Raw genomic sequence first — 23,853 nt, 5'->3', positions numbered from 1 at the left:
ACCTTCGAACACAAACAACTGGGAATTCTCACTTCCCACTAGTACCAAGGTTAACCCTTTCTTCACTGAACCAAGTCCATCTGACCCACAAGGACTGCATTCCTTTTTAACTGAATCAGATACCTCAGACTTTTCCTGAGTTTCATTACTAGGTTCAGTACCACGTGCATCCACATCTTGAACACATTCAATGGGACATCTACCTCTTCCAGGCTTTCAATACTGTCCCCTTTTCAAATTCTAAATTCCCCTGATCCTCCCAGTTACTCTCTGGGCAACTTCCTTCCGGAGTAAACTCAACCCTGCGGGCTGAAACAACGTCATCTGCTAACCCAGCAGACTCCTTCAACGTAACAGCATCCTTTTCATCTAGGACCGCCCTTATTTTATTATCGGGAACACATTTAAAATTTTCAACTTCTTCAAACAGTTCTGTCAAGCCAGACAGATCATCCATGTCCAACTCTGGACCTTCTAACAGCCTTATCTGTTTCTCATTTTTACTCCGTGCCTCTATAAATTTCCTCCTGGCTAAGGGTAGGTTTACCTCCTCTCCCCTACTCCCTTTCACCTCCCTATTCTCCATTTTACCTTTCCCCAACCCCTCTTGATACAGGGTCAGTAAAAACGTCTCAGCCAAATCGATACTGGCCTGATTTAAACTGGTCACTTTATCAGCTGTCTTTCTCGACATGCTGCGAGTGATCGCGCATGCGGGATAGATCTTGGAACCTAGGGGCGGGTCCTCAGCACTTACAGGCTTGCTCATCAGCTTCATTGCTGACCAAACCTCACCCCCGGCTAAATCATTACCCAGAAGGACGTCCACGTCAGTTCTCGGAAATTCTGATCGCACCCCTATTTCAACTGGTCCAGATACCAGCTCACAATTTATAATGATCCTATGCAAAGGCACAGCTTCTGTCCCTTTTCCTATGCCTCTCAAAGCTACCTCTCCCATCTTAGGACCAAAATCTAGTACCTTACTGAGAATCAATGACTGCTCAGCTCCAGTATCTCTCCAGATCTGCACTGGAACTGGTGTTTCTCCCTCTTTCACAGACATCGGTCCCTTCTGAAATCAATTTCTCACTCCCCTCTCGTATTCTATCTACCTGGGGCTTTCTCGTCGATTTACTGATCAACACAATACACCCTGTAGGGACTGCTGCTTTCCCTTTTCCTGTCTCCTTCCTCAGAGCAAAGCACTTAGATGCAATATGACCCACCTTTCCACAATTAAAACAGGTCAAGCCAGGACCCCTCCTGCCATCTTGCCTTTCTTCCTCCTTATTTTTACCACTAGTTCCCGGCTGAAACTCTGCCTCAGCTGGTGGGCTTTCTCTACCGTTCCCACGGTCTTTCTGGTAACTCTTATTCGAGGAAATCTTTGTCTTGTGGGTTAGGGCATATTCATCTGCAAACCTGGCAAATTCGGATATGGACTTATTCGGCTTCTTGGTCAAATACATCTGGATATCATCTGAAACACAACCTTTAAATTCCTCAATCAGAATTAACTCCCTTAAACGCCGAAAATCTTCTTCCACCATTTCTGCTCCACACCAACGATCCAAGAGCACACCCTTCTCATAGGCAAACTCTGCATATGTCTGATTCCACCCTTTCTTTAAATTTCTGAACTTTTGTCTATAGGCCTCAGGTGTGAATTTGTAGGCCCAAAGAATGGCCTGTTTTACTTCCTCGTAATTCTCATACTCCTCCTCCTCCACAGACAATGCCGCATATGCTCGTTGTGCCTTCCCTTTTAACACACTTTGTAACAATGTCACCCACTGATCTCTGGGCCACTTCTGACTCACTGCCACCTTTTCAAAATGCAAGAAATAACTATCAACATCCGTCTCCTCGAATGGAGGTACTAACCTAAACTCCCTACTAACGTTAAACCTCTCCTCTTGGTCTGGCCCTTGAGCTCTTCACTCTTTCCTTAAAGTCTCCATGTCCAGCTCATGCTGCCTCTGTTTCTCCTTCTCCTCATACACCCTCTGCTTTTCAGCTCTTTCCTTCTCCTTTTCAGCTGCTTCCAGCTGTTTTAACAATTTCAAGCTCCCTCTGCTTTTCAGCTCTTTCCTTCTCCCTCTTCAGCTCTTTCCTTCTCCTTTTCAGCTGCTTCCAGCTGTTTTAACTTAATTTCATGCTCCAACCTTAATTTTTCCAACTCTAACTGAACCTTCCCACTTGCTGGTACCTTTTCAGGGATCTGTTCCACTACCTCAGCTGAAAACACATTATTCTCAATATAATGCTGAGTTACAACCATCCGCATCTCCCGCTTTTTCATTGACAACCACACCTCTGCGAGATTTAGTCCTTTCGCAACATTTATTAAGTCCGACTTTGTGGCAGCCTCTAGCGCCTCCGGAGTCAGGTTTTTTATAAATTCGTCTACGTCCATCTTTGCTGGTTTCCCGTCTGGTTACCCGCACAACCAGATCCAAGTTTGGACTTAAAAGCCCGATTTACTGGCTCTCCAATTTGGTATCAAATCTCGAGACGAGGCCCGTACGGTTGTTACGAACCCCGTAACTGGGTTACTTACCAGCAAAGATAAAGGCATCCGTTGGAGTCTGGTGATACTATTTTTAACAGTATTTATTAGTAAAAATACACAAAAATAATATCAATGCAAATATACAGATAATATACATCATCAATACTAAACTTAAAAGTGCGGGTGTAATAATAATCAATAAGAAATAAGCTCTATCGTTGTCTAGGGGATAATGAATTGTCCGATTGAAATATAAAGTTCGTTTCAGTTCACACAGGCTGCCGTTGTTTGTTTGTTGCTGTGTTGCAATTGTTGGAGAGAGAGAGAGAGAGATAGAAGAATGGAAACAGTTGCCGCTATTGTTTTTGCCAACCTTCCTTTATGATTTTGATCCGTCGGTGTCTCGTTGTTGTGGCTGTTCAAGTATGACCTCTCCTTTAGCTAAACCGTTCTTCCGTGTTGAGCCCACCACCCAGGCAAGGGAGGACACACACGAGCTCTCACCAGCTTTTGCTATAAAACGCTGTCACTGGATTTCTAGCGTTTCTCCTGGTGCGTCTGAAGGGAGTTCCCCAGACCCCTCTTTTATCCTCACTCACGGGGGCTCAGATGTCAATCAGGTTGGGATGATGCAATCCCTCAACCAGACCACTCTGGTTGTCCCCTGAGGGGTTTCAATGAATAGTACAGTATTCAATACACAATTCCTTCTCTAAGAGACAATAGCAGTAATCAGTGGTTCCGTTCTGCTTGTGTTAGGGGACATTCCACCTTGTTGTGTATTCTGCGTTGTCTATAACAACTGCCTTTTCTGTGATCCTGCATCTCTCTCTCTCATTATTGACATGATGTGTATCTCTCTCATTTCCTGGGCCTCAGACCTGAAATAATAGCGATCTTGCGATTCTCAAAAAGTGGGGGGGGGGGGGGGGGAGATTGCACCCTTCGGCCCATCAGAGTTGCTCCACATTCGTAACATTATGAAAGGTTCAAAAAGCTAAGTAATGATATGAATCTAGAAGATTATAAGGCTAGCAGGAAGGAGCTTAAGAATGAAATTAGGAGAGCCAGAAGGGGCCATGAGAAGTCTTTGGAAGACAGGATTAAGGAAAACCCCAAGGCATTCTACAAGTATATGAAGAGCAAGAGGATAAGACATGTTAGAATAGGACCAATCAAATGCGACAATGGAAAAGTGTGTATGGAACCGGAGGCAATAGTGGAGGTACTTAGTGAATACTTTGCTTGTATTCACTACGAGAAAGGATCTTGGCAATTGTAGGGATGACTTGCGGTGGACTAAAAAGTTTGAGACTGTAGATATTAAGAAAGAGGATGTGCTGGAGCTTTTGGAAAGCATCAACTTGTAAGTCACCGGGACCGGACAGGATGTAACCCAGGCTACTGTGGGAAGCAAGGGAGGAGATTGCTGAGTCTCTGGCAATGATCTTTGCATCATCAATGAGGATGGGAGAGGTTCTGGAAGATTGGAGGGTTGCGGATGTTGTTCCCTTATTGAAGAAAGGGAGTAGAGATAGCCCAGGAAATTATAGACCCATGAGTCTTACTTCAGTGGTTGGTAAGTTGATGGAAAAGATCCTGAGAGGCAGGATTTATGAACATTTGGAGAGGCATATGATTAGGAATAGTCAGCATGGCATTTGCAAAGGCAGGTCATGCCTTACGAGCCTGTTTGAATTTTTTGAGGATGTGACTAAACACATTGACGAAGGTAGAGCTGTAGATGTTGTGTATATGGATTTTTGCAAGGCATTTGATAAGGTACCCCATGCAAGACTTATTGAAAAAGTAAGGAGGCATGGGATCCAAGGGGACATTGCTTTGTGGATCCAGAACAGGCTCACACACAGAAGGCAAAGAGTGGTTGTGGAGGGGTCATATTCTGCATGGAGGTCGGTCACCAGTGGAGTGCCTCAGGGATCTGTTCTGGGACCCCTACTTTCCATGATTTTTATAAATGACTTGGATGAGGAAGTGGAGGGATGGGTTAGTAAGTTTGCTGATGACACAAAGGTTGGGGGTGTCGTGAATAGTGTGGAGGACTGTCAGAGTTACAATGGGACATTGATAAGATGCAAAACTGGGCTGAGAAGTAGCAGATGGAGTTCAACCCAGATAAGTGTGAAGTGGTTCATTTTGGTAGGTCATATATGAAGGCAGAATATAGTATTAATAGCAGTGTGGAGGATTAGAGGGATCTTGGGGTCCAAGTCCATAGGACAATCAAAGCTGCTGCGCAGGTCGACTGTGCAGTTAAGAAGACATATGGTGCATTGGCCTTCATCAATCTTGGGATTGAGTTTAAGAGCCGAAAGGTACTGTTGCAGCTATATAGGACCCTGGTCAGACCTCCACTTGGAGTACTGTGCTCAATTCTGGTCACCTCATTATAGGGAGGATGTGGAAACCGTAGAAAGGGTGCAGAGGAGATTTACAAGGATGTTGCCTGGATTAGGGAGCATGCCTTATGAGAATAGGTTGAGTGAACTCGGCCTTTTCTCCTTGGAGCAACAGAGGATGAGAGGTGACTTGATAGAGGTATACAAGATAATAAGAGGCATTGAAAGTGTGGATAGTCAGATGCTTTTCCCCAGGGCTGAAATGGCTAGCATGAGAGGGCATAGTTTTAAGGTGCTTAGAAATAGGTACAGTAGAGAATGGTGAGTGCATGGAATGGGCTGCTCGCGGCAGAAACATTAGGGTTTTTAAGAGACTCCTGGACGGCTACATGGAGCTTAGAAAAATAGAGGGCTATGGGTAAAGCCTAGGCAGTTCTAAGATAGGGACATGTTCAACACAGCTTTGTGGGCCGAAGGGCCTGTATTGTGCTGTATGTTTTCTATGTTTCTATATACCAATAGCCTTCTTCAACACCCTGTCTACCTATGACTCTACTTTCAGGGGACCATGTACTCATACTCTAAAGGCCTTCTGTTCTATAACACTTCTCAGAGTCTTATTGTACACTGTGAAAGTTCTGTCTTGCTTTGACTTTCCAAAATGCAACACCTTGCACTTACCTCAGTTAAAGAAAGGATTTGGAAAGGGTGCAGAGGAGATTTACCAGGATGCAGGCTGATGTAGAGGGTCTTCTGAAGATTGGTAGAATGAGTTAGGAGGATCAAAGGAGGATGAGAGGAGACTTGATAGAGGTGTACAAGATGATAAGAGCATAGATTGAGTGGATAACTGGTAATTTTTTCCCCAAGGCAGAAATAGCTAGAATGAAGGGACATATGTTTTGTAACCCCAAAACATAAAAAACTAATTAAACAAGAGAGACAGTAATCGTTTTTACTTTAGCGAGGCACGCATATATGATGTGCTGTAGTGGTGATTTATGCCATTAATGTACTTTTACGCTTTTACCTGTAACCTATAACAAAGAATGCTTAATCAAACAACTTATAGTTCACTATAATATTTTGTGTGTGTGTGTGTGCGTGTGTGTATGTATTGTTGTGGAATATTTATTAGTCTTGTGGGATAATGTCACAGGGTGTTGAAGAAGGCTTTTGGTATGCTTGGCAGGCAACACTTATGGCTGTGAAACAATCTGATGTTCTAGGGACACCTCTGTGGTGAGTTTAGGAGTTGACTCTGGGACTGCAGGAACTCGTTCTGACAGCGATGGCTGCCTTCCTTCTCTAACAATTGACTCTGCTCTCCTCAACTGATCAATGTGTTGTCTCTAGATGATATCAGACACAATCTCCAATGTGTAGGAGAGTGTTTCAGTTCTGTCCTTAATCTTACCGAGTACCCACTTTTGATCTGTAAGGAGTTTATATGTTCTCACTGTGACCACATGGATTTCCTCCAGGTACTCCCGTTTTCTCCCACATTCCAAAGATATACAGTTTAGTTGGTTAATTGGTCACAGGGATATAATTGAGCAGTGTGGTTTCATTGGGCCAAAAGGCCTGTTACTGTACTGTATTTCTAAATTTTAAAAACTAAAGTAATTACAAAGAGCAATGAAATATTGGCCTTTTTTGCAAGGAGGTATAAGAGATCTGTGGAGGCTAACTTGTGTAATATCAATCCACACATCCGCAGGAATCAATCAGAAAATCCTTGTCTGCGACACCTCCAGTGAAAGTAAACCAGTTGTGTAATATATTCATGGCAGAGACTGACAACATTTAAACTGTAAGTTACTGTGAATGTGGGGTGAAAGCAGGAGACTGGTCATATGGCCAAGAGTGAAACAACTATGATATTATGAATGAGGAAGAGGCCCTACTCCCCCTGTCTCTTACATTCAGTTTTATCTATTGTGTATTCCAGTTTCCCAGAGTAAACTCTCCCTTTATTCCTGACCTTCAGACTGTTCTCCCATTCTGTGAATGTATTGTATGTATATACAACAGCAATACAGTATACAATTGGGGCAACACCCAAACTAAAGTTGTCTTTATCACCATAATTTTTCATATCTCTACCATCAGCCACCTCCATTCCAATGAAAACAAACCCATAAAACCATGTCATAGGAGCTGAATTCGGGTATTTGACCCAAAATGTCTGCTCCTAGCAATACCCAGTATCTCCTCACAGTTGAAACACTCCATCCCAGGCAACATCTGAGTGAATCTACTCTGCACCCTCTCATCCTCCCTATAGTGCAGTAGTGTGGCAACTAGAACTCCAGCTCTGGCCCAATTAATATTTTATAAAGTTGTACCAGAAGATCCCTTTTCTAATATTCTACTCTCTTTACGCCTTCTTCATCACTTTATCAAACAGTGTTGCAATGGGTTGATGTTCGCACACTGAAGTACCTCACTTCCTCAATACTCCCTAAGGGGCTACAGTTCATGGTGTAGGTCCTCTCAAAGAGTATCACCTTACACTTATCAGGATTAGAGTCCATCTGCCATTGCTCTGCTTATTAAATTATCAATGTTGTTCTATAGCCCAAGAATTCTTTCTCATTCTCAACACCACCACCAGTTTTCAGTTGCAATTTTACAGTCAATAGTTTGGAAAGTGGTTAATGCTATCCCAGAATTTTAAAAGAGGCAGAGGAAATAGGAACCTATTAGCCTGTTCATCCGTGGTGACAAAACTGCTCAATCCATATAAAAGGTGTGGCAGTAGAGTACTTGGAGAAGAATAACAGGATTGCTAAGGGTCAAACATAGATTAAAATCATGCTTGATAAATAGTCATACAGTACAGAAACAAGTTGTATCCATTCTCACCATCAAGTGCACATCCATATCATTATCATTTCCCCAATACTTGGTCTGTTGCCTTTTCTGCTTTGGTAATTCAAGTCCTCATCCAGATACGTCTTAAATGTTACAGAGCCTCTCCCTCCACCTTTCACTGAAATAGTATGTCCCAGATTCCAACCATCCTCTGAGAGAAAAAAGTCTTCCTCAGAATATTTCTGTAACTCTCATCCCTTACCCTAAACATTCAATGCTTAATTCCTTGAGAAAAAAGGTTTCCTATCGTCTACCTTCAATGTCACTCATAAGTTGATGCGTAGATAAAATTTTAATTTTTGGGAGTGAGATATTCATGGGACTAAATGAGAACAAACCTCCAGGACTCGATGGACTGCACACAAGAGTTTTAAAAGGAGTTGCCACAGGGATAGTGAACCCATTAATTGAAATGTTCCAGGACTGTCTGAATTCAGTGATAAATAAAACTGAATCTGGTTGTAAAACAGCAGTGCGACTGCCTTGTTCAAGAATGGAGGAAGTTAGTCTAACATTGATTGTTGGCATGAGTATAAGATTTGACACGTCACATTGCAGCTGTACAAAACACTAATTACACTGCATATGAAGTGTTGTGTACAGTTTGGGTCACCATGGTACAGGAAGGATGTGGCAGAATATTTCAATAGAGAGAGTACAGATGAGAATCACCAGGATGTTGTCTTGAATGGAGGGCTGTAGTTATCGACAAGTTTGGGCAGGCTGGGTTTATTCTCATTGGAATGCAGGAAGCTTAGCAAGATTTATAAAATTTTCAGGAGCATGCTGTAGATAAGGCAGATGGAATCTTTCTCCATTACCGAGGAGTCTTGAACTAAAGAGCACAGGTTTAAGGTGAGAGGGGAGACATGTATAGGAGTTCTGAGGGGTAAGTTGACTGTTCACAGCTGATTGTGCTTACCTGGAATGAGCTACTTAAGAAGGTGGTGGAGATGGTTTCAACATTTGGGCAGATATTTAGATAGGAAATGCATAGAGGGACATGGGCCTAGTGTAGATAATTATCTTGGTTAGCATGGATGAGGTGGGATGAAGATGCCTGTTTCCCTTTTTTCTCCCCTTTTAATATGTCTGTTACACATATATGTTATAGGATTCTATGAGGTGGGGAAAGCAAAAGTAGACTGGGATCAGATGTATCTTGTAGATGTAGATGTATCTGCATTTGGGAAGGAGTCTTAAAGTGAAATAACAATAGAGGGTCAACATGTTCTGTGAGGGTGAAAAGTAAGGACACCAAGTCAGAGGTATTGCACTAAATGAAGTGGGAAAAAAAAGCAATGCAAGGTGAGGGGAATGAAAAAATGGGAGAAAGGAGTAGTAGTGTAGAGGGTAATTAGGAGGGCAAATTGCTGGCACAAAGTATCACTGGCAGAAAAGATTCAGGAAAATACCTGGCACTTTCTAAGCATATTAAAGGCAAGAGGGAAAGAGTAAGGCCTGTTATGGAGCAATGTGATACTCTGCACATGAAACCAGATGAAACTTATGAAGCTTCAAATAAATACTAATCAATTATCATTGGAGAATTCAGTGTGTAGACAATGAAATTTTGGAATGTGATGTCATTAAAAGCGGATAAATCCCCAAAGATTCATGTGCTGTAAGGCACACTGCCATAGGAAGCAAGGGAAAAGATTGCTGGGGCCAGGAGAGGGGTTTTTAAATCTTTGCTGACCACAGCTGAGATGTCAAGTGATTGGAAGACTCCCAAATGTGATTCCATTATTCAAGAAGGGCAGCAGGGATAAGCCAGGTAATTACAGGCTAGTGAGTCCAATAACATTTATTTAGTTATTTGAAACTAAAAAAAATCAATAAAATTTCAATTTTAAAAAATGGAGGCACAATGGCAGTGTGCGCGGACACTCCAGGAATGAATATCTGTTATCTGTAAGTAAGGGCCATACACAATCCTGATTTGATGGGGACAGGCGTGAGAAGCACGGAGGAACATCTGGTGAAACTTCTGACATGCCTGTTTTGCTGCCACTGCTACTCTGCAATTGAAAAATCTCCGGAGGGAAAGGCCCCGAATCCTCGGCTTTGACTGTTGCTTGGTGGCCGGGGCCGGTGTTGAAGCTCTCGGCAGAGATGGTGCTCGGTGTCAGAGGCTCGAAGTTTTTTGGACGGACTCAGAGTTGGCTGTGGTCGGATGCTTCCAGAGGCTGCATCGGGAAGCTTTGCGGCGCTGGAGGTTCATCGCAGGAAGAGGTTTTCTTCCTTCTACCGTCTATGTGAGATGATGGGCTATCGAGGACTTTGAGACTTTCATTTACCATGTCCATGGTCTGCCCTTATCAAATTACGGCATTGCTTTGCACTGTTGTAACTATATATTATAATCATCTGGTTTTTGTAAGTTAGTCTTGGTCTGTCTTGTGTTTTTGTGATATCATACTGGAGGAACATTGTATCATTTCTTAATACATGCATTACTAAATGACAATAAACAAGGACTGAGTGTCCTCACAATCTAAATCTATTAAGTTATTAGGAAAAATATCAGTGGCAGAATTACACTTCACCTGGACAGGCAGAGATGAATTAAACATTATTATTGCTTTGACAGGAATAGATCTTTAAGCTTATATATTTATTTTATTTAGAGATACAGGTGAAACAGGCCCTTCTGGCACATCAAGCCTTACCACCCAGCAACCCAGCTATTTAACCCTAGCCTAATATCAGGACAATTTACAATGACCAGTATATTTCTGGAATGTGGGAGGAAACTGGAGCACCAGGAGGAAACCTATTCATTCAGGGGAAAGGCATGCAAACTTCTTACAAACGGCATCAAAATTGAACACCAAACTCCGACATCTCAAGCTGTAATACTGTCATGCTTACCACTCCTCACTTAAGTTTAGGAAATTTTATCGAAATGTATAGATGCAGCTATATGTCGTCTACATGGACTTCAATAACACCTTTGATAGCTTCATTCATGGAAAGCAAGTCCAAGTGATTCATATCCATGAGCTTCAGGTCAAGTTGGCAAATTGGATCTAAAAATGGTTTTGTTAAAGGTAAGAGGGTGTTTTTTTTTTTTTTTTTTTTTTTTACAGACAGTGCCTATAAAAAGTATTCATTTCCACCCCACCCCGGAAGCTTTCATGTTTTGTTGTTTTACACCATGGAATCACAGTGAATTAATTTGGCTTTTTTGACACTGATTGACAGGAAAAGACATGTGTAGAAGTGAAAACAAATCTCTACAAAGTGATCTAAATTAATTACAAATATGAAGCAATAATTGATTGCACAAGTATTCACCCCTTCAAGTCAGTATTTAGTAGATTTACCTTTGGCAGCAATTACAGCCTTGAGTCTGTGTGTGGATAGATCTCTATCAGCTTTGAACATCTGGACACTGCAATTTTCCCCATTCTTCTGTACAAAACAGCTCAAGCTCTGTCCAATTGCATGGGGATTGTGAGTGAATAACCCTTTTCAAATCCAGCTACAAATTCTCAATTGGATTGAAGTCTGCACTCTGTCTTGGCTACTCCAGGACATTAACCTTGTTGTTTTTAAATCATTCTTGTGTAGCTTTGGCTTTATGTGTTGGGCCATTGTCTTGCAGGAAAAGAATTCTTCTCCCAAGTCACATTTATTTTACCCTCTATCTTCACAAGCCTTCCAGGGTCTCCTGCAGTGAAACGTCCTCACAGCATGATACAGCCACCATCATGCTTCATGGTAGGAATAGTATGTTTTTGATGATGTGCAGTGTTTGGCATACACCAAATATAGCGTTTAGTCTTATATCTAAAAAGCTCAGTTTTAGTTTCATCAACCCATAGATCCTTCTTCCAATGGACTTGAGAGTCTCCCACATGCCTTCTGGTAAACTCTAGCCAGGATTTCAGTTGAGTTTTTTTCTCCAACAATGGCTTTAACTTTGCCACTCTCCCATAGAACTGTGACTGGTGAAGCACCCAGGCAACTGTTGTTGTATGTGCTGTCTCTCCCAACTCAGCCACTGAAGCTTGTAACTCCTCCAGATGGTCATAGGTCTCTTGGTGGCCTCCTTACAAGTCCCTTTCTTGTATGGTCACTCAGTTTTTGAGGACAGCCTGCTCTGCACAGATTTACAGCTGAGCCATCTTCTTTACATTTCTTGACAATTGACTAAACAAGGGATATTCTGTGACTTGGAAATTTTCTTGTATCCATCTCCTGTCTTGTGCTTATCAATAACCTTTTTGTGGAGTTGCTTGGAGGGTTCTTTTGTCTTCATGGTGTAGTTTTTACCTGGATACTGACTCACCAGGAGTTAAGCTTTCCTGATACAGGTGTATTTTTACTACAATCAATTGAAACACCTTGATTGAACACAGGTGATCTCCATTTAACTAATTATGTGACTTCTAAAACCAATTGGCTGCACCAGTGATGATCTGGTGTGTCGTAGTAAAGGGGGTGAAGACTCATGCAATCAATTATTTTGTGTTTTATATTTGTAATTAATTTAGATCACTTTGTGGAGATCTGTTTTCACTTTGACATAAAAGAGTTTTTTCTGTTGATCAGCCGAAATAAATCCAATGTGATTCAATGTTGTGAAACAATAAAATATAAAAATGTCTGGAGGGGGGATGAATACATTTTAATAAGCATTGTATATTAATTGTTTGGCTATAGGACATCTGGTTAATAGGTGGCATTGATCTTGAAGAGCACAGTCAAATGCTGCTGAATAGCAGTGCAGTTTGTGTGAGTTGATGTATTTTGAGATGACCAAGTGGTTTCGGTAATTGTTTATTATTGTCACAGGTACCAAGGTACAGTGAAAATCTGAGTTTAGCAATGTATCAATACAGATCTTAACTCAAGTTAACTTTCATAACTCAAGTACTTTCAGCAGTACAGTTTTGATTGATTGAGTTCCTCTCCACACCTTGTGGTGCTTTGGGCAGCAACCTTGCTGTCTCTTTAGGATTTATCTGTTTTTTTATGAGGCTAACTCGATGGCTAGCTCGATGGGTGGAAAGCATGCAAGGACCCAGCCAAATTCAAACCCAGGACTACTCGCCTCGGAGGCCCGTGCAGATGCCACTACGCCACTGGCTGGCTTTCAAGTAGTACAAGTGATAGCATATTACAAATTACACACAAACTGCTGGAGGAACCTAGCAGGCCAGGCAGCATCTATGGAAAATAGTAAACTGTTGACGTTTCAGGCCAAGACCCTTCATGAGGACTTGTGTTTTATATTTTTAACTATATTTATTTCCTCATGAAGGGTTTTGGCCTGAAAGTCAACCGTGTTACTGTTGTACATAGATGTTGCCTGGCCTGCTGAGTTCCTCCAGCATCTTGAGCGTGTGTTGCCTCGACTTACAGCATCTGCAGATTTTCTTGTGTTTGCGACATATTGCAAAATATTGTGTTTTGGCTGCAGTTAAAGGGAAAGTGCAGTGCAAGAAAGCAATAAGGTGCAAGGGCATTGACAAGGTAGATTGTGAGTGGATCTTGTGTACATTTTTAATGTACATGAGGTCCACTCATGAATCTTCTAACAGCTGTATAGAAGCTGATCTTAAGCCTAATGGTGTGTTTTTTCAAGATTGATGGAAGGGAATTATCAGCCTTTATATAAAAAATTAAGGAAGATATGGCAAGATGGAACCTGATTCCTTTTTTCAGTCTCAGTTCAAGGATTGAGTCCATTACAATGAATATACTGCCCAGACTGTTTTATCTCTTTCACACCCTACCAATAGAGATTAATCAAAATCAGTTCAATGAATGGAACAAGATGTTATCAAGGTATATTTGGCATGGTAAAAAGTTTTGAGATGAACTCTAGGCCTATTATTTTGCAGCACAGTTGAGAGCTGTGATACGTTGGTGCAACCCATCATATGACACTCAATGGAAAAACATTGAGGAGCAGGTACTTCCCATCCCCATACAAGCAATTTTAGCTGATAACAACCTGCAAAGGTACATAAATACTATTGATAACCCAAGGGTGAAATTGACTCTTAAAATATGGAAAACTACTATAAAAGAATATAATCTAGAGGGAGATATTGCAATTCTTAAATGGTGTGCATATGACTCGGATTTTACACCAAATAAATTGGATGCTAGATTTAAGGACTGGACAGCTAAAGGAATAACAGTTCTTTGCAACATAATGAAAGAAGGAACACTGTTCAGTTTTGAAATGCTTAAAGAGAAACACTTGTTAGAAAAACAAGCTTTTTATCGGTATTTACAGATGCAACAATATGTTAATAAAGTGCTTAAAAATGTAACCAAGGCAGGTACATGCTTGATAGAGCTTTTTAGAAAAGCATATAATTCAGATAATGGTAGTAGAATCATTTCAAGCATGTATAAGGGGTTGTCAAATCTTAAAACACATTTGACTTCATACATTAAAACAAAATGGGAGAAGGAAGGAGGGATAATTATATCTGAGGAAGAATGGACAATAATATGGAGATATCAGTGGAAGTGTACCAGTTCACAGAAATGGAGGGAGTTCGGATAGAAAAACTTGATAAGATATTTTATTACACCCTCTTAGAAATCCCACTATGATAGTAACCTCCCTGTTTGCTGGAGAAATTGTGGAAATCAAAATGCAAATCATTATCATATTTTTGGGACTGCCCTGTTATCAAAAACTATTGGAGAGGGATACACAATGCCCTACAAGACATCTTTAAATGTGAAATACCCTTAGAGAGTAAGACCATATATTTTGGATATATACCTCAAGAATGGTTGAAAAGAGATAAATATTTAATGAATATACTGTTGGTGGCTGATAAAAAGACTCTTACTTGGAAATGGTTATCACAGGAGAGCCCAACTTTAAATGCATGGATGGAAATTACAGTGGACATTTACAAAATGGAGAAGGTAACAGCATCTGTTAATCATAAGCTGGAACAATTTGATTCATACTGGGAAAAATGGTTTAACTACATAATGCCTCATAGGCCTGATTTTATTCTCACAAATCAATGAATATGTTGTAAAAAAAAAGATCACTCCCTACTTGTACATAGTTCTTTTGCTTTTTTTTCTTTCCACTCTTTTCTATAAGTGCATACCTCAGATAAATACTTTGTGGAGATTTGTGACATATATGATTATATGATATATATGTACAGTGTCTGAAATACATCTTATGGAAATGTTTGATGATGAACTTCAATAAAAAAAATAAATTACAAAAAAAAAGATTGATGGAAGGGGGAGAGAAGAGAGAATGTCCAGAATGGGATGAGTTTTTCATTATGGAGGTTGTTTTTTGTGATAATCTAAGTTGTGACCACAACTCTGTAATTTCCTCCTGTCCTGAACAGCTTATATCCCAAGCTGAGGTGCATCTGAATAGGATGCATTCATGGCGCATCAATAAAATTGTTCAGGGTCATTGGGACATGCCAAATTTCCTTAGCTATATTACATCTGAGGGAGTAGAGGCACTGGTGAGCTCTCTCAACATGGTACCTATGTGGTTGGATCAGTACAGGATATTGGTGATCACTCCTAGGAACTTGAAGCTCTCAACCATCCTCCACTTAGCACTGTTGATACAAACAGGTGCATGTTCACTGCCCCTTCCGGAAATTAATTACCAGCTCTTTTGTTTTGCTAACATTGAAAGCAAGGTTGTTGTTATGACACCATGTCACTTGTTTCTCGACTCCTTCCTGTACTTCAAATGATCATTATTGATCATTTGACCCACTACAGCGATAACTTTTGCAAACTTAGAGCAGAACCTAGCCATTCAGTAATGGGAGTACAGGGACTGAGGGGACACAGCCTTGCTGAGGATGATTGTAGTGAAGGTGATTGCAGTTTGTTAGTGACAATGTCAAGGACCAGTGCAAAGGGAGGTGCTAACGTGTTTGAAATTTTGGTATTGAATCAATTAGTCAATAAATAGTAATCTAATATAGGGTTCTTTGTTATCCAGTGTAGGGCCAGGAAGATGACATCTAATATGGACCTAATTCATTAGCAGTTAAACTGCAGTGTTGAATCACTGGAAAATGACACTGGAGAGGTAGTAATAGGGCCAAAGAAATGAATGACACCAGCAGGATGCCAGAACTTTGAGAGTGTCAGGGAGCAGAAGTGTGTATAGTTGCTACCATTAAGGTGAAAATACTTGGGAAGCTGAAAATTTTGAAGATATCTAAGTAACCTGAACCAGATGGACAACACCCAGGGTTCTGAATGAGTTAGCCGAAGATGGTGTGGAGGCATTAGTAATGATCTTTCAGGGATCACTGGACCCTGGAATGGTTTCGGAGGAGTGGAATTATCACTGCACTCTAAGATGGGAGGGAGGCAGAAGAAAAGGAAATAATAGGCTGTTAACCTGACTTCAGTGGTTAGGAAGATGTTGGACTCCATTAGTAAGGATGAAGTTTTGGGCTAGTTGGAGGCACATGATAAAGAAGGCCAAAGTCAGCATGGTTTCCTTGAGGGGAAATTTTGCCTGGCAAATCTTTTAGAATTATTTGAGGAAATAACAGGCAAGATAAACAAAGGAAAGTCAGTGGATGTTGTTTACTTGGATTTTCAGAAGACCTTTGACAAAGTGCTGTACATGAGACAGCATTGTATTACTAAAAAAATACTGGCATGGATAGAGAATTGGCTGACTGGCAGGAGGCAGAGAATGGAAATAAAGGGAGCCTTTTCTGGTTGCTACCCGTGATGAGTAGTGTTCCACAGGTGTTGGAGTCCACTTCTTATCACATTATATATCAATGATTTGAATGAGGAATTGATGGCTTTGTGGCCAAATTTGCAAACAATACAAAGAGAGGTGAAGGGGTAGATAGTGTTGAGGAAGCAGGGACTCAGCAGAAGGCCTCGTGCACTTTGGTAGCAGGAATAAAAGTGTATACTTTTTCTGAATGAGGATAAAATACAAAAATCAAAGGTGCAAAGGGACTTAGGGGTCCTCGTGCAGAATTCCCTAAAGGTTAACTTGTAGGTTGAGTGATATTAAGGAAGACAAATGCAGTATTAACTACAAGACCATAAGATGGTTGATAGTTTTTTGATTCGTCAGGGTATCAAAGGTTATGGGGAAAAGGCAGGCGAAAGTGGTTGAGAGGGATAATGAATCAGCCATTATGGAATGATGGTGCAGACTCAATGAGCCAAATGGACTAATTCTGCTCCTATGTCTTATGGTCTTATGATGGTGCAAGATTCCCTGAAGATGGAAGCAGAAATGGAAAAGCTAGTGAAGGAATGCATATAGGATAGTTCCCTTCATTATCCAAGGCAGAGTATATGAGAACTGGGAGGTTGTAGAACACCTTTATAAAACATTGGTTAGAGCAAGAACACAGGAGCAGCAGTAGGCTAGTTGACCTCTGCATCTGCCCCACCATCTGCCTCAAATCCTTCTTGTGTCAGATCCTCAGAGTCCTCAGTCTCACTGATATTTAAAAAGTTATCTACTTCCACTTCATTTCCATAACTCCCTAGTATGGAGAGTCCCAGGTATCCAGCAGTCACTGTGAGAAGACATTTCAATGTACCTTAAATGCTGCCCTCTTCAAGCTTTTCACACTAAAGTTTTCCCAGTTCGTATTCTGCTAACATGATCATCCACTTTTTGCTCCCAGTCTCTACCTATCTGGCCTCATTGAAAACACCCTCTGGGAACATGGATCATAATCTCTGTTTGTGTACCCATTAGAATACAATATTACTGTTCTGTGATCCATGATCCTGGTGTCAACACTTTATTCTGGGTTCACATCTGTAGCCATATGAGCACCTCAACACTAAGATTCCACCCACTATTGCCCTTTTTCCCCACTTGCATAGTTATATAGTCCGTAAGATGGAATTCCCATGTGCCACAAGTTGTACATTAGGAAAGATGCCATTAAACTGGAAAGAATGCAGGGGGATTTTACAGTGATATTGCCAGGGCTCATGAGATTGAACAGATGTACAGAAGTTGAGCAGGCTGAGAGCAAGGGAGAATGAGTGGTGACCTTATAAAGTGTATAAAATCATGAGAGGCATAGATAGGGTGAATGGACTCTTGTCTTTTTCTCAGGAAGGGGAATCAAGAACTGGAGAACACAGGTTTTGTTGAGAGGGGAGAAATTTAGTCCAGAACTCGAGGACACAGGTTTAGGTGAGAGGGAATAGATTTTATACGAATTTGAGGAGCATCTTTTTCACCCAGAGGATGGTCAGTATCTGGAATGAGCAGCCAGAGGATGTGGCTGAGGTAGGTCCATTAGCCACATTTAAAATGTTCTTGAATAGGTACATGGATAGGAAACGTGGGCCAAATGTGGCCAGATGGAGCTTACGTATGTAAATGTGAATCTTGGTTGGCTTGGATCATTGGGCTTGTATCCATGCTGTATGACCCTATGACTCTACCACCAGGGACTGAGTTATCAGCTTTTTGTGTAATTGAGAACCTGCTATTAAAATGTAATCCAACCTGTTCCCAAACTTTATTTGGGTTGTTAAAAAAAGACAAAAATGCCAACTCTCCCTATTGTGACTGGTATCAATGTCAGTCACACTGTCCAACCAAAGGCTAATGTTGAGAACATCCCATTGAACCTCTGAGCAAAGCTTCCTCACTCACCAAAGCCTGCTGCTCTGAAACAACTGCACTTTGAGATCCGCAGTGAAAATATGCTAGAATTGTTTGTAAATGCAACTAGCAGTGTAGATGAGTGAGAACAAGTGGGTTTGCGTTTTCAAAAAAGCTCTCAGATACCACACAAGAGATTAGGTCCAAAATTAATGCACATGGAGTTGTGGATAAGGTGTTGATATAGAGAAAAGGCTGATTGACAGATGGGAAATAGAGAAAGTGAATAAATGAGTCATTTCCTAAGTGGCATCAGTGACCACTACAGTAGCAAGGGATCAGTGCTGTGACCCCAGTAAAGAAACTTGGACAAAACTGGGTGAGAGGCTGAGTCTTGAGGACCATGCAGAATATCAACAGATTCATTTGGACAACATAAGGGAATGGCAGGTACACAGCAAATGTAATGTCAGGTGGATAGTTGTAACATTATCCACTTTAGTGGCCATAACAAGAAGGCAAGTAGATAAATTGATCTATTATTGTTACATGTTTTGCATGCCATCCATACAGATCATTTCATCATACCAATCCATCAAGTCAGTACAAGGACTGACTTATTCAGCAATAACAAAATGCTGAATAAAGTATTACAGTTACAGAGAATGTGCAGTGCAGGCAGACAAAGCCATACTGAAGTAGATTGTGAGGTCTCATCCAGCTTATCATACTAGGGAATCGTTCAATAGTCTTATTTCATCAGGATAGAAACTGTCCTTGATGCTGGTACAATCAGCATGTAGCATAGGAGTTAGCACACTGACTTCTCAGCACCATACCACTGATCAGAGTTTAGTTCCTGCCTCTATCTATAAGAAGCTTGTATGTTCTCACTGTGACTGCATAAGTTTCCTCAGGGTGCTCTGGTTTACTCCCACATTCCAAAGACATAAGGATAGGGTTAGTGAGCTGTCAGCTGGGCACCAGAAACATGGCAACACTTGCAGGTTACCACTAGCACAGTGGTGTTGATGAAAAACAACACATTTCACTGCATGTTTTGATGTTCTTGTGATAAATAAAGCTAATCTTTAAATTTATTTCTTTGTTACATCCTTTCATATCTTCTGCCTGATGGGAGGGGAAGAAAAGAGAATGTCTGGGGTGAATGGTGTCTTTGATTTTGTTGGGCCAGAATTATTATCCTAATGGCATCATATTGCCGAAAGGGGAGATGTAACAAGACTTGGGTGTCCTTCTGCATCAACCAGAGAAACATGCATGTCCCCAACCCACCATTTCATGCTTAGCCTTCTGCCAAGGTTGAGTGGATCTAAAAGTACAAAGTACTAATTGAAAATTAGTTAGACTAATGGAACATTGTGTGCAGTTCTGATTATCACAGTACAAGAAGGATGCTGTAGTGATAGAGAGAATGCAGAAGAGGTTCACCAGGAGGCAGAGTGAAGAGGAATGACTGGATAGGCTTGATATGTTCTTGCTGCAATGTACGAAGCTGAGAGATGACCTTATGGAGGTTTATAAAACTGAGGACCATAGATTGGATAGATAGAGTCTTGGTCCCAGGGCAGGGGAGTCTAGAACTAGAGAGCATCCATTCAAAGCACGAGGAGGAAATTTTAAAGGAGATATTAGGGGTTAGATTTTCCAGAGGAGGAGCTAGTTATCTGAAATGAGTTGCCAGTAGAGCAGGAAGCAGGTACAGTTAAAGCATTTAAAAGACAGCTATTCAGATAGGGACGTAGGTTTGATACAGGCAAATAAGATGAGCATAGATGAGCATTCTGGTCAGTAAGACCAAGGCGGAATAAAAAGGACATGTCTGTGTTATATCTTCCTACGATTCTCTATGAAAATTGGAGTTCTCGTTCATCAGAGCTGGTGTACTGACCTTCAGTCACTCTGAGTCAGTTAACGATTGTGTGTGTGTGTGGATAATTCTGCGAGTGCATACAGTTCCATGCATTTGTAAGTATTTTTGAGTCTATATGCATGCAAATATCCAGATCCTAATTGGAATTCTTTGTCTGACCCATTTCCAGAGGCCAATTTGTGTTGTACGAGACTGAGAATAAAGTTGTTGACCGAGAGTGGAAACGTTATGACTTCCATTATGATAATGTTATCTGGGCCCTGCTGACACTGTTCACTGTCTCCACTGGAGAAGGCTGGCCACAGTGAGTATTTCCATCAACGTTAGCCTTTGAACAGTTATTACCCTCAACCATCAGGCTCTTGAACCAGAGGGTTCAACTTCATTCAACTTCACTCGCCCCATCTCTGAACTGGACTCACTTTCAAAGACTTTTCATCTCATGTTCTCAATATTTATTGCTAACTTATTTATTATTGTTGTTATTATTATTTTCCCTCTTTCTTTTTGTATTTGTGCAGTTTGTTTTATTTGCACATTGGTTATTGTCCGCCTTGTAGGGTGCATTCTTTTACTCAATCTATTTTGTTTCTTGTATTTACTGTGATTGCCCACAAGAAAGTGAATCTTGGGGTTGTATGTAGTGACGTATGTGTATTTTAATAATAAATTTACTTTGAACTTTGTTTCCATTATGTGAACATTGTGGCTTCCAAGATTGCTGTATTCATTGTTCTAGCATTTCCCTGTGTATGGAGTATGAAGAGGCAGTCTTCTGAGGTGGATCGGAGGGGATCTTATAGAAACATATAAAATTATGAAAGGGATAGACAAGGTAGAGACAAGAAAGTTGTTTCCACTGGTAAGTGAGCCCCAAAATTCAAGGGAATAGATTTAGGACAGTGATAAAGAGAAACTGCTTTTCGCAGAGTAATGTATCCATGGAATTCTGTGCCTATGGAAGCAATATCATAGCAGGGCATTTTGAGGTTATGGGATAAATGCAGGTAGGTGGCGCTGTGACCACAGCTTGACCAGTCATCAACTTATTAAAGATGGAGCAAAATTGACGGGCCAGATGGCCTACTCTTGCTTCTGTTTTTTACATTCTTATGTTTAAAGGGATTGATTGGGAACTGTTTCCTCTGCTGGGTAAATCTAGAAAAGAGGAGGATAAAGTAAAAAAATTGGGGCTGTGTCCTTCAGGTATGGTATCATGAAGAACTTCTTCACTCACCAAAGACTGCAACGAATGTCAGAGTCATTGAGCACAGAAACGATCCATTTGGTTCATCACATCCACACTGATCAGTGGTCACACATCAGTATTAACCCCTTCCAGCACTTCTTTCCCCAGGCAATTCAAATGCTTATCTAGACACTTTTTAAATACTGCCAGTGAATCTTCTTCTGCCGCTCTATCCAACGGTGTGTCACCTCTCTATAGGTGAAAAAGGTTCCCCTCCGATCCTCTCAAAATCTCTAACCCTTACCCCAAATCTATGGCCCGTGGTTTTAGCTGCCTCTGACTTGAGGAAGGCTTTTCCTGTCTCTCACAGCTTAGAAACAGACCCTTTGGCCCACCATGTCTTTACAACTTTTGAATCCCATTTACCCTCTTGAGATCCATTTTCCTCCATGCATTGGCAATTCAAGTGCTTGTCTATATGCTTCTTAAATGTTGTGAGTCTTTGCCTCTGCCACCTCTTTGTGAAGTACATTGCATACTCTCAGGTACCCTCGGACCTTCCCACCTCTAATCTTACCCCACAATTTTCACTACCTGTCCTTTCTATCCCCATCATAAATGTTATATCTCTGTGTCCTTCACATCAAGGAAAACTAATTCATGCTTTTCTTGTAATCATACTTTTCAAATCCAGGCACCATCCTGGTGAATTTCCTCTGAATCCTTTCCAGTGCGACTACATCCTTTCTTTATTGTAAGAACCAGAACCCTTGCTGTGGACTTCTAATTTTTTTTTAAAGCTGTAACATCATATTAAGATGGTCTTTGCCAAGGGTTCCCAACCTGGAGTTATTGACCCCTTGGTTAATGGTAAAGCTCCATGGCATAAAAACGGTTGGGAATACCTGGTCTATGCCATGGCCAATGAGAATAAGCATCCCATTTACATTTTTCACTATCTTATCTAAATGTACTACTACCTTCAAGGACCTCTGGAGGTACCCCAAGAGCCCTTTATTCTTCAATTCTTTCTTAGACCCTACCATTCACAGACCCTACATTCATGTAGACCCTACATTCCTATCCTAATTAGTTGTTCAAAATGCATTGCCTCACATTTATCAAAGTTAAACTCCATCTGCCATTTCTCAGTCTACTTCACTAACAAGTGAATATCACTCTGTGAACTAAAACCACCCTCCACACTGTCAGCAACTCCATCAATCTTTATGTCATCTACACAAGACTGACCATGCTCCTACGTCCACATCCATATTGTTGTACATTACGATACGTGTACAAAGTCCCAGCACCAATCCCCCAGAAAAACAGTGGTCACAGGCATGCATTGACAAAAATAACCCTCTAACATCATGCTCTCTGATTGTCAAGCCAAATTTGGATCTAGTTTCCCAGTTTGTTCTGGATCCCACGGGCCCTAGCCTTTTAGTCTTTGAGGGACCTTGTCAAAGGACTTACTGAGGTCCATGTAAATCTCAGTTACCTCTCTGCCTTCCTCATTGCAATTCTTCCAGAACAAGTCATTCAAATTGGTCAAACAGGTTCTCCCCCTAAACTCTCACTGGCTATCTATGAATAGTCCCTGCTTTTCCAAGTAATCATTAATCCCCATTCTGGTTCTCAGATTGGACTTTTGTTCAGGAAGATTTTCAGAATGTGAGGCAGAACAGTGGATTTGGGATACAAGACACACGATCTAAATGAATGTTGAATGGAGTGCAGGATCTCAGGACTCACACAAGCTCCTCCGTTGTTGTGTCCCTATCTTCTTGGGGACCACAGAATTACACCCAAGTGGTAATTTCCATTCAGAGGGTGATTGGGATAAACCAAACAGTATAATGATCCCCGCTGGGGAAAGGATATAGAGAATTAGTAAGTGTGCAGATATCACCCTGAGTGAGGAAGACAGAGTGACACCCATCACAGTATAGGTAGTTCCTGACACATTTACCCAGGAATCAAGAGGACAAAGCAAAACCTACTGATACTTGCTGCTCCCCACATCCGTGTCCGTGGGTTGCCCTGGCAGGGATGTTGCAACCTTATCTTTGAGCTGCATGCACAGTATCCCATTTTAAAAGTCTTTATTAACATGTTGAATTCTTGTGTTCTGTCAGGGTTCTACAGCATTCCGTGGACGTGACAGAGGCTGACCAAGGACCAATCCCAGGGAACAGAATGGAAATGTCCATCTTCTACGTTGTATATTTTGTTGTATTCCCCTTCTTTTTTGTCAATATCTTTGTGGCCTTGATAATCATCACCTTCCAGGAGCAGGGAGACAAGATGCTGGAGGAGAGCAGCCTAGAGAAAAACGAGGTTTCTTTGTCTTGGACTTTCACTCACTCTGCTGTACATCTCACTGTCCAATTCCCTTCATATCTCATTTGCTCTTTACACCAC

The 23,853-nt window shown here is 41.2% G+C and overlaps 1 protein-coding gene across 1 annotated transcript in view; it reads left to right on the top strand.

The window, feature by feature from the left end:
• The window catches only part of LOC132402214 (probable voltage-dependent R-type calcium channel subunit alpha-1E), a 600,800-nt gene that overhangs the window by 445,723 nt on the left and 131,224 nt on the right, over positions 1 to 23,853 (top strand). Inside the window, exons 29-30 of the mRNA XM_059984957.1 lie at positions 20,407 to 20,541; positions 23,568 to 23,769. Coding sequence (XP_059840940.1) covers positions 20,407 to 20,541; positions 23,568 to 23,769 — 337 coding nt within the window. The remainder of the gene's footprint in view (positions 1 to 20,406; positions 20,542 to 23,567; positions 23,770 to 23,853) is intronic.

The sequence above is a fragment of the Hypanus sabinus genome, chromosome 11, assembly GCF_030144855.1.
Source record: "Hypanus sabinus isolate sHypSab1 chromosome 11, sHypSab1.hap1, whole genome shotgun sequence".
In the NCBI taxonomy this organism is placed as follows: Eukaryota; Metazoa; Chordata; class Chondrichthyes; order Myliobatiformes; family Dasyatidae; genus Hypanus; species Hypanus sabinus.
Note: the sequence above shows the minus strand (reverse complement) of the source record. Positions and strands in the feature narration are given on the sequence as shown.